Source organism: Hemitrygon akajei, chromosome 6, assembly GCF_048418815.1.
Source record: "Hemitrygon akajei chromosome 6, sHemAka1.3, whole genome shotgun sequence".
Lineage (NCBI taxonomy): Eukaryota > Metazoa > Chordata > Chondrichthyes > Myliobatiformes > Dasyatidae > Hemitrygon > Hemitrygon akajei.
In genome coordinates this window covers 56,182,658-56,194,792 of record NC_133129.1, presented here as the reverse complement: position 1 = coordinate 56,194,792, position 12,135 = coordinate 56,182,658, and the positions used below count along the sequence as shown (strand labels likewise).

General features: G+C 41.1%; 1 protein-coding gene across 26 annotated transcripts in view; it reads left to right on the top strand.

The window, feature by feature from the left end:
- LOC140729077 (receptor-type tyrosine-protein phosphatase delta-like) overlaps positions 1-12,135 on the top strand; it is a 2,395,537-nt gene that overhangs the window by 2,250,289 nt on the left and 133,113 nt on the right. For 16 of the 26 annotated variants that reach the window (XM_073048383.1, XM_073048384.1, XM_073048388.1 and 13 more), the window contains 4 exons: positions 1,112-1,272; positions 4,539-4,651; positions 8,134-8,175; positions 8,682-8,779. In XM_073048383.1, the coding sequence (XP_072904484.1) occupies positions 1,112-1,272; positions 4,539-4,651; positions 8,134-8,175; positions 8,682-8,779 (414 nt within the window). The remainder of the gene's footprint in view (positions 1-1,111; positions 1,273-4,538; positions 4,652-8,133; positions 8,176-8,681; positions 8,780-12,135) is intronic. The other 10 variants (XM_073048394.1, XM_073048406.1, XM_073048405.1 and 7 more) reach the window with 1 other exon arrangement.

Sequence of the window (12,135 nt, the reverse complement as noted above, 5' to 3'; positions counted from 1 at the left end):
TTCTTTAATCTGCTACTTCTGATGGCTAAAGAACTGACATTCTTTCAGATTAAGTTTCCGGCATTACAAGTGTGTCAATGTCCTAAAAGCCTGCAATCCCATAACTCCGAATTCCATAGCTCCATTAATGTTCTTGTTGCAGTGACAGAGGGGAAAGACAGACTTACCGAGCAGCATTTGTTATGATTTGGCAGCAGCTGCCACACTGATGACATGTTTAATGAGTTCAATGTCTTTTAAAAAGATGGATTCTTCCCACTGTAGGTGACATATCATTTACTTTCCATTTCATTAAATCTTGGAATGTTGTGAAACAAAAATAAGAGCTTTTTGGAATGAAATGGATGAAAATCGTTCATTTATGTTTCATGAGCAAGAAAAGCCAAACAGCAGAGATAAAAACACAGCAGTTGTAGGACACAGAAGATTCCAACATCTGGTAACTACATGGCATATTAATTGAATTGTCGACTAATTGTAATCATTCCACAATATTTGGCCAAATCAAATGTTTTATTGGTGTAATAAAAAAAGCTTCTCTCCCAGATTGATTTATTCCTTTTCTGAGAACTGGAGTATTATTTGCATATCTTATACTGGTACCCCTCCTAGGACCAGGACCACATCCTTGGTGCTGGCTGAAGGAGGTGGGTCCTGACTACAGCACCATTCTGGAATGCCAGTGATCTACCTTTGCAATGAACAAATTAAAAACAAGCACCAGTTTTAAACTAGTTGGAGTTCTAAATTATCACTCTGTATTGGAGTGGAATAGAGAAATCACATTCCATTTTCAGTGCACCATTCTTGACCTCTCATAGCACTGAGTGATAAGTCTACATGGTCCTACCTTCCTCTTAGGGCTGTCAGATTGTAAGTGTCATGGTATTTGTCTCTTATGTTATAATGAGCCCTCTAATGAACGTCCAATTTCCATTTGCAGGTGAACAAAGGGTTAGGGAATCTGCAGTTATGGCACTCTTACAAGTCTAAATTTGCAGTGAAAATTCCTGCACAGGCATTTAATTCAATCTATTTCTTGTTTTTTTAATTTTGTTGATAAGGTAGCTTTTCTTCCAGCTCCTCACCATTGGTGATGTTCTTGTTCCAGATGATGTATGCAACAAGCCCTTACTCTGACCCAGTACTGTCAGCGGACCTTGATCCTCAGCCCATTACAGATGAAGAAGAAGGATTGATTTGGGTGGTTGGCCCTGTCTTAGCTGTCGTGTTCATCATCTGCATTGTCATTGCAATCCTCCTCTATAAGAGGTAAAGTAACCAGAGCTGTCGTATCAGGCATTGTCTGATGTTTTTGTTGCAGTGATAGTGGGGAAGGACAGCCTTGCATATAATGTGTGTTTATGGCTGCAATCCTATTGACATGTTTTAGTGAGTTCTATAAAGACTTTTGCAATCATTGAAGTAACCAATAAGAGAAATATCTCAACTGAAGCATTGGAGGAAAACAATTGGAAAAGATCATATGGTCACTCTGGCTTCTCCACTCTGCTGAGTCTGGAACACTCGTCCACACCTAAAAAAAATACCTTCTAAAATGTGTTTCAATGAGGAGAGGTTAGACAAACTTGGGATGTTTTCTCCGCAGTAGCAGAGGCAAGGGACGACCTGATAGAAGTCTATAAGATTATAAGGGACGTAGATAGAGTAGGGAGGCAGTATCTTTATCCCTTGGTCAAAATGTGTAATATAAAAGGGCATGAGTGAGGTGAGAGGGGATGAGCCCAAAACAGATGTGCAGGGCATGTTTTTTTACAAAGAGAGTGGTGCATACCTAGAACACAGTGGTAGTGAAAGAAAATACAATAGAAGAATTTAAGAGGCTCTTAGAGAGACACATGGATATGCAGAGAATGGAGGGACATGGATTTTGTTGAGCAGGCTGAAGGTATTAGTTAGGCATTTAGTTACCATTTTAATATGCTCAGCACGACATTATGGGCTGAAAAGCCTGCTCCTGCGATGTACTGTTCTGTCTTTGTTCTTTGTTGTCATGCAATTTTAAAAGATACTGAACAAGGATAAGAATTCAATTAAAGCAAGTAACAGATGCTATTGCCACTTCAAAGACAAAGAATTGCCTGTTTCCCAGTAGTTCTCTCTCTAATCATGGGGGCCAGTTCCGATTCAATCCACCTATTTGACTCTACTACATATACAGTAAATTACAGAGAAGCATCAGGCGAGGAGTGGTCTGTGCAATTCACATTGTAACAAGCAGTTTGATCGTCAAAACCAATAAGTGTACAGCTTGCTGTTAAGCTGCAGTCGCCGACTAAAAGCTGACCCGTTACTCGGGAAGTAGTCCACATCATCCAGCCACATACTGTCAAATGAAATGCCCTCTCATCCCTTAATGGAATCACGCTGGTTTGGAGCTCTCGGTAAAAGCTCTTTGATGTCTCCAGCTCCAGCTTCTGCAATCATTATTTTCTGTGCATGTTTCAGTTCCATCGCCCATCAAACAATTTTGCTTTTATAGGCTCTTGCCAGTTGCTGACTCCAACAAGAGCAGCTTTGTTGTTTCCCTGTGCATTGTAGGCATAGCCCTCATTCGACATATTAAATTCCTCTGTGACCATTGATTGGTAAACATTCAAAAATACCAAAATGTACAATCACCACCTCACCAGAACAGTAATTAAATGTGGCATCTCAGTGTAATCTGACCGTAAGTGAAAGTGACATTAGAACTGAAATGTATTTCTGTTGAAGCACGCGTGTTGCTGTTTTCTTGGCCTGACCTTTAGCCCTTCATTATACTGCTATTAGAAAGCATTAACTGCACTGATGAACTGTCACTGCTTAATTTGCATGTTAAGTAACATGTTCCATGCCAGTCAGACATCTGCAGTGTTGCCATAGCTATCGCTGTCTGAAAGGGAAGCTAACGTACTGACCTTTGTTCTCATTCCTCTTGCTTTTCAATTGGACAGCAAACCTGACAGGTAAGCAAAGATGTAGCTTTTGGAAAAGGTGTGTGCTGGGCTCTGTGTGTGCAACAGAGGGTAGTGAACCTGGAGGAACAGGGAAAATGTGCTCTCATCCCCTCCATCCCCCACAAAACTGTTGAAAGCATCGCAAGTAATCATCATTATTGATGATCTGAATAAAGACCTTTTGTCTGAAAATAAGAAATTATCAACTCCTACTGTTTCTGCGGGTCCTCCAGTTTCCTCACACAGTCCAAACCCTTACCCGGTAGTTTAATTGAGCATTCTAAATCGTCCCATGATTAGGTTAGGGTTAATTGGGTTTGTCGGGGGTGGGGGTTGCTAGGGTGGTGTAACTTAAAGGACTAGACAGGGCCTATTCGGCGCTATATAACTAACTAAATAAATATTTACTACAACTAGTCCATAAGAAAACAGCCTGAGCAAATATCTGCACTGTTTGTGGGAGAATAAAAATTATGGCCTTCTGACATCAGCTATGGTAGGCCTGTTGTTGTAGCCACAAATATTACCTCAGTTTATATACTGAAGTTGTGTGAAATGATTTCCATCATTCACAGAGGCATGCACTTTATTAATAACGGCCTCCAGCAATCCGAGCCCATGTGACCTTGTGGTTTCAGAACTGCAGTGTGATAATGTGACTTGCCATGCGGAACACTTCTAGTGTGTCTCTTTTATCATTTTCTGCAGCATGCAATCTTTTCTCCCCAAGTCCTTTCCCTCACAGCCTTTATAATCTAACAGAAGTTGCAATGAAGTTATCTGGGAAAAAAATGTGATTACATATTAGAAGGAATGGTTCTTTTATAACCACATTTCCAATAGAAAGAGTAGGTAAAGCCCATTTTCCGATTTTGTGAGACATTTAAAGGTATTGCTTGAATGATCGTGCCAGTGGGAAGGAAGTTGATGGTAGACTATGAATGGGGAATATAATTGAATTTAAATGATACCTATGTATGTAATGTAAATGCCCACAAGCTCCGTTTGATGTAGAGGGAGAAAATGGAGAAAAACACTTTAATATGTGGAAGCAGATATTCCCCATGTAGCAAAGCAGAGAAATTGAGAATATGTATATCTAATGCTGCTGCAGTAATTATTAAGCCAAGCAAAAGAGTAAGTTTCTTGCATTTGAATTCCTTTTTCACTACTGCAGTTAAACCCAAACCCAAAGTAATTTTGAATTATTACTAATGGAAGAAATGTGAGATGAGTCAACAATTCTTTTTTTTAAACAGCCAACTCATGGAATAATCATGTGATAATGAGTAGGTGGTCTGCTTTTGCAATGTTCAGTGTTGACCTGATATCCTGACTTGGAAATAGTGCATTTTGTGGTAGTTGTATCTCTTAGCTCAAAGAGGAGTTAGGCTCTTCAAATTAAAGTCTCTATTCCAGTGCTCTGGGGTGATAAATGAAGTCCCACCATCCAACTGAGAGACACTATCTCTGAGAACTTTGGGTAGCACTTATGGGCAGATAGGATCTCTCTGCTCACTTAACTGGCAGGGGCTCAGTTTGTTTCTGTTGTCACTAACAACAATGCTTTCCTTGTAGGAAAAGGACAGAGTCTGACTCAAGAAAAAGCAGTATTCCCAACAGCAAGGAATTACCTTCCCATCATCCCACAGACCCAGTCGAACTAAGACGACTTAATTTCCAAACTCCAGGTGAGATATGGAAGTGTTTTAGTCCAAGTGTTGGAGTTTTGTGTTGACGTGTATCTCGTGAGATTGGATAAGGATTGGAAATAGAGAGTTATTGTGAAATGTGCCTGTAAATTGTATTATTGACTTTTCTCTGCATTTGCTCAAAGTCACATTTGTTTGCTATGTCAGGGAAGAACTTCCAATAAGAAAAACAGATGGCAAGCAAATTATCTTTACTTCTTATGTTGTAGGATATTGGTATATTCTTCCATAATTACTCAATACCACACCAAATCTCTGCCTCCTGTTGCTGAATGAATATTTTTTTAAGATCTCGCAGTCCTGGGAAATAAACAGTCTCTAAATTGTTTGCAACTTTTTATGCCAGTTTTCATACTTATGAGAAAGCAGCATTTCCAATCTGAAGTAATACATCTCTGACATTTTTCCCCAATAATTAAAATTAAAAAGTTAATTTAATATTAATTGAATTTAATTTAATGTAAATTATTGTTACCTGTTGTGACTTCATTCTGTAAAGGAACAGTGTGGGGCGGGGGATAAGAAATAAGCTTGACCAAGTCATTTACCTGTACCTTTTCTCTATTGTCCTTTCTGGATTTGAATGTTGCAAGAGTTAACAGTCAGATTAAGCAAGACTGCAGCGAGTTTCTGTAAAGTGGAGTTGGGTTCTTCACTGTAACGCGCCCTCATGGCTGAGGGCAAATGTTAAAGCTTTAGACATCATGCACAAGTCTGCAGTGCAGTTGCCCTGAACTCACAATGAAGAAGTTAATTGTTCAACATGCAATTGAAATAAAACAACAACAACTAATGTGACTAAATTAATTTAAAATACTCTCAGTGATTATTAAGGAGTAATTTAAAGCAAAGAAAGGGTTATTTTTCATTGGACCTGTGAAAAGATTTGAACAAGGGAGTTGCTTCACCGTCAATTAGTGTGTACTTTAATGCAGTGTTCTTTTTGAAGATGCTTTCACTAAACCAGTAATTGTAGACATTTACAATCCACAATACTAAATTGATTGGTTCCGATGCACATTATAGACCAGATATATTCATTATGTATAACACCAATAAAAATGCTATAATTTAATCAGCTATTAAGCTGTAGAGATAAAGCCAAGTCACCAGTTTTGAACCTGATCTCATTAATTCCCACAGGGCCCACTTTAAGTGATACTCACCTTCAGTCTGAAGGAAATGACCTTATGCGAACTTATGCGAATTAGCAAACGTAACAATCAATAATAGCACCTTTAACGAAAGATCCTTAAAAGTGAAAAAAGAAGCTAAAAGGGAAACTTGCATTTGATAGACATGTGCCCTCCAGCAAGAAGTGAATATTAGAGTGAATGGGAGGTGACCCCTGGGTTAATCCAGATCTAACTGACTGCTCACAAGTGAATCTGTTTCTATTGAGAAAGCATTGTAAGGAAGAGTCTGCCAAGTTTCTGGAGTGTGCAGGTCACACATAATTCAACATTAATTACCCACAAAAATTGGGAACAAGAAGGAGAAGTTATTAAGGAATACTACAATGCTTTTTTTTAGATTTATGTTCAGATATATCAGTCTACACTTCACAATTGTATTACCAGCAGTAACCATGGGCACTGCATGCATTAATAGTATACTGAAAGCTTCACTGGTCAAAATTCAGATTTACCAAAATCCAATGCAGAATATTAACATGATTGTACAACATTACTTTTTCTGCTTCTTGATAAATGTAGTGGCACATTTATTGCAGATGAGTTAACATTGCCATTAAATGATGGCAAAAGGAATTTACTGCAAGTGCATCAAGTTTTCTTGTCCTGATTTTCCTTTGGTATAATTTCACGGTTCACATTAGGTTAGTGCATATAGAACTGAACTCTGTGCTGACTATGTCATTCCTGAGGCTGTCTAACACTGACAATGCTGCATCAGGCAGTGTCTTATTTTGCTTCATTTGTATTGTTACTTTGTTGGAGACAGATCTTCCTTTTCCCATCCTTCCCTTTTCCCAAACGTAAGGTATTCCACCTGTTAGCACCCTGGCAATTCAAACTGCAAATGTTTTTCAATGAAGAAGTAAAGGAATAATCATTCTTTTTTGCAGGCCTGATGTTCTGCATGATGTCTATAGCTTGCTTGCATTGTCATTGTCAGGTTCAGCAAACTAACCACTAACCAGCTTGTTTGAAATAACCCTCAAGCGACCTCATACTCCCAGCTTAACAAAAATTGGGAATGCTCTTTTTTTCTTTGATAGAGAAGCAGAAAGATAAATATTGATTTCCTTTGGGAATTTTTTTCTTCTGATTTTTGCTCCCAAACCAGTTTACAGCTGGGAGGGCAGATTTCTGCAATTCGATGTCGACTTAAATGTAATATGTCGATATTGTGAACTCAAAAGTTGGTGAAAAAGGAAATCAAATACAATAAACATCTGGTGACTCACTAGTAAAGCTAACAGAAGAGATTACTTAAATGTCTTCCACGCCTGATATTGCACGGTGTGAGTATTTTCAAACCTCAGATCTGATCTGTGCAGCTGCTCCTAACATGTGTTTACCTTTGCCAACTGGCTTTTACTTTTACAGCCTTGATCAATTGCTCAATCACCTCTTTGACAAGTTCTGCCCTGCCTCCTTCTCCAGTACTCTGCTAGTCAATCATGATAACCCTCCACAAACAGCTATGTTTCTCTGTCTCCATTTTGAGGGCATAGTTTAAGCACAATATCATTGCATTTTCTCCTTTTAGTGATATTTTTGCCCCTTCACGCAAATACACTCGTCATATCTGTGTGAAGTTTGTTTTGCTGCTTCAACCATTCCATTAATATTTCATTCCATTTGCTAGATGTTGACATAAAATCAGTAAAAATACATCGTAACCTTCCTAATACATCATATTCCGCAAGAAATTAATGAAGGGCAGCAGAGAGTTGGTGATAAATGCTTGCTGTCCTAGGGAAAGATGCCAAGGTATGGGGAGAACTACTTTCTGGGACCAAAAAATTATGCCTGTGGTCCAGGGATTTACACTGGGGCGGGAGCTCTTGACCTTGAGATTGACACAGAGCCAAGTGTAGCTTAACTGATGTTAAGCTGAGCAAAATAAATTAGTTGATGATGTTTGTCCTTTCACTCCCCCGCCCCCAGCTCACTACCTCACTTCTCCCTCACTGTATGCTCTCAGTAGGAATATTTCTGAACCTCTAGCTTCTACATCTGTGGGTGTAGTGTCGCAGAATAATGCTGGTAATAGGCCTGCCATTCAAAGTAAACTGCATGTAAATGTCTGCTGTCTGCGTAATTTTTATAAGCCAAGCACAATGGAATTACTTCATCAGTTATTATTCAAAAAACATTTTTGATCAGCACTTCTACCAATTTGATTTATTTTCCTGGTATTTTGTATGAAAATTTCCTTCTCATTTTGGTGGAAGAGCAGAAACTTTATTTATACCCCGCCTATTTTCTTTACAGGTTCAGGTGCCTCCAGTTACCATGGTAACCTCCATTCAACAAGTTAGTTTCCCCTGACATTAGTTTACGTCTTCTCTCTTCTGAACTACTTCTCTCAGGCTTCTGGCTGTTTGTTGTGTAGTTCACCTGCTGTAGTTTTCATTCTAACTCGATGTAAATGGCATTCTGTACATTGCAGGGAGATAAGTTTGAAATGACAGTGCTATCATTATTCAAAGCAGCAATTAATGCTAGGGCTAACCTTCCATCTTCTCTACCAAGCTAACCTTGCCAACCTGCAGCCCAGACTTATTCCTTCTCACTTTAGGAATGTGTACTTTCAGAGCATGATCGGTGACTGTTAATTGCCTTGAGAGTTCTTCACTTCTGAGCATGTCTTGCTTTCAGTAATCAGACTGCCTGCTTTTGTTTCCTCTCTCCACATCAGACATGGTTACTAGTTTACACATCAAGCTCTTCTAACAATTGCTTTTCAGACTTGTATTGTGTTGCTGGGCAATTAAGCAGCATTGTTGTGACGCACGTTTTATTCTTGTCCAACTTGTCAGGCATGGCCAATCATCCACCAATCCCTATCTCCGAGCTTGCTGATCACATTGAGCGATTGAAAGCCAATGACAACTTGAAGTTCTCACAAGAGTACGAGGTGAATCACTTTCTGCTGATGTATTGACAGTTCTCGTTTGTATTAATGTGTGACAGAGTGGAGTGAGTATTTTGTTCTTTTATTCCTCTCAGAATTACCTTGTGGTAGAAAAGAGGAGCATTCAGCCCTACAGTTGTAAAGCCACATGAAGAGCATTGTGTTCAATTCCGTTTACTCCATTGCAGGAATGACGTGGAGGCTTTGAAGAGGGTGCAGAATTGACTAAACTGATGCCGACTGGATTAGAGAGAAGGAGAGTTCGGACAAAAGTGCTTTTTTAAATTTCTGGAGCAGTGGAGTCTGAAAGAAGACCAGATAGAAGTTTATTAGATGATGAGAGGCATAGGTAGAGATCACAGCTAGTATCTTTTCCCCAGGATCGAAATGTCTAATACTCGAGGATGTGCATTTAAGCTGAGAAGGAGGCAAATCAAAAGGAAGATGTTTTACACAGAATAGTGGGTGCCAGGGTTGGTAGTAGAGCCAAGTGCAGTAGAGATATTTAAGAGGCTCTTAAATTAGTGCATGAATGTGCAGAGAACTAAGGGATATGGACATTGTGTAACAGAAGAGATTAGTTAAGTTAGGCATGTTATTAGTAGCTAATTAGTTTGAAGAAACCTTGTGTAACACTTAACCCAAAAGGCTGGTATATGTCTAGGGGAAAAGGAGATCCAGCCACTCACCAACCCCGCATCCCGTACACGCAGGTGTTGTGATAATCGCGTTTATGCCTCGTGCCCGCCAACAGTATCAAACCCACAACAAATACCGGTATGAAATACACTTTAAAGAGTTTACTAAAATTAGAAGAGTATTAGGCAATACAATATATATATACAAGAAAAAAACAAAAGGCGCCAACTTATCAAAGTTCAGTCAGTTTAGTGCACTCGTTGGAGCTCAACCAGCGAACCATTCGACCCCTCGTTGCTTGCCCCCCGACTTCCACGTCTTCCACCTCAGACTCCCCGGTGGTCTTCCGAGCGCACGTCCTCCATCCTCGGCGTGTCCCTCCCGACTCCCTTCACCCCCAAGCCCGCGCAACCCCTCCCCCAAGTTCCCAGCCTCACAAAACACAATAACATTCCCCATTGATTAACAAATGAATACAATTACCATATCAGCCATTCTAAAGCGAAACAACGGCGAGAGAAACATTTAACAGACAAGGAAATATTCCTACTCGTAACAAACCAAAGAAGCCCTTTTTAGTAACATACACAGGACATTGTACACTTGTGAGGTGAAGGGCTTGTTATTGTGCAGTCCTGTTCTATGTACTAGCACTGAGTCATATCACAGGAGGTTTCAAGGAGCATCTTAATGGGGTAAAAAGAGAGCCAATAAGGCAGAGAACATTGCAGGGAGAATTGCAGTGTTCTGTACCATGGATGACTAGAATTGTCATCACAGATGGGTGGTTAAAACTGGAAACATGTAAGAAGCTCAAATCAAGAGCATGTAGATCTTGGAATGGGTCAGTGAGGGAAGCGTTTACACAGGTTGAATGGGTCAGTGCGGGAAGAGTTTACACAGGTTGAATGGGTCAGTGTGGGAAGAGGTTACACAAGTTGAATGGGTCAGTGCGGGAAGAGTTTACACAGTTTGAATGGGTCAGTGCAGGAAGAGTTTACACAGGTTGGATGTGTCAGTGCAGGAAGAGGTTACACATGTTGGATGGGTCAGTGCCGGAAGTGTTTACACAGGTTGGATGTGTCAGTGCGGGAAGAGTTTACACAGGTTGAATGGGTCAGTGCGGGAAGAGTTTACACAAGTTGAATGGGTCAGTGCGGGAAGAGTTTACACAGGTTGGATGTGTCAGTGCAGGAAGAGGTTACACAGGTTGAATGGGTCAGTGCGGGAAGAGTTTACACAGGTTGGATGTGTCAGTGCGGGAAGAGTTTACACAGGTTGGATGTGTCAGTGCGGGAAGAGTTTACACAGGTTGAATGGGTCAGTGCGGGAAGAGTTTACACAGGTTGGATGTGTCAGTGCAGGAAGAGGATACACAGGTTGAATGGGTCAGTGCGGGAAGAGTTTACACAGGTTGAATGGGTCAGTGCGGAAAGAGTTTACACAGGTTGGATGTGTCAGTGTGGGAAGAGTTTACACAGGTTGGATGTGTCAGTGCGGGAAGAGTTTACACAGGCTGAATGGGTCAGTGCCAGAAGAGTTTACACAGGTTGAATAGCTCGGTGCAGGAAGAGTTTACACGGGTTGAATGGGTCAGTGCGGGAAGAGTTTACACAGGTTGGATGTGTCAGTGCAGGAAGAGGTTACACAGGTTGAATGGGTCAGTGCGGGAAGAGTTTACACAGGTTGAATGGGTCAATGCGGGAAGAGTTTACACAGGTTGAATGGGTCAGTGCGGGAAGAGTTTACACAGGTTGGATGTGTCAGTGCGGGAAGAGGTTACACAGGTTGAATGGGTCAGTGCGGGAAGAGTTTACACAGGTTGAATGGGTCAGTGCGGGAAGAGTTTACACCGGTTGGATGTGTCAGTGCGGGAAGAGTTTACACAGGTTGGATGTGTCAGTGCGGGAAGAGTTTACACAGGTTGAATGGGTCAGTGCGGGAAGAGTTTACACAGGTTGGATGTGTCAGTGCAGGAAGAGGTTACACAGGTTGAATGGGTCAGTGCGGGAAGAGTTTACACAGGTTGAATGGGTCAGTGCGGGAAGAGTTTACACAGGTTGGATGTGTCAGTGCGGGAAGAGTTTACACAGGCTGGATGTGTCAGTGCGGGAAGAGTTTACACAGGTTGAATGGGTCAGTGCCAGAAGAGTTTACACAGGTTGAATAGCTCGGTGCAGGAAGAGTTTACACGGGTTGAATGGGTCAGTGCGGGAAGAGTTTACACAGGTTGGATGTGTCAGTGCAGGAAGAGGTTACACAGGTTGAATGGGTCAGTGCGGGAAAAGTTTACACAGGTTGAATGGGTCAGTGCGGGAAGAGTTTACACAGGTTGAATGGGTCAGTGCCAGAAGAGTTTACACAGGTTGAATAGCTCGGTGCAGGAAGAGTTTACACGGGTTGAATGGGTCAGTGCGGGAAGAGTTTACACAGGTTGGATGTGTCAGTGCAGGAAGAGGTTACACAGGTAGAATGGCTCAGTGCGGGAAGAGTTTACACAGGTTGGATGTGTCAGTGCAGGAAGAGATTACACAGGTTGAATGGGTCAGTGCGGGAAGAGTTTACACAGGTTGAATGGGTCAATGCGGGAAGAGTTTACACAGGTTGAATGGGTCAGTGCGGGAAGAGTTTACACAGGTTGGATGTGTCAGTGCGGGAAGAGGTTACACAGGTTGAATGGGTCAGTGCGGGAAGAGGTTACACAGGTTGGATGTGTCTGT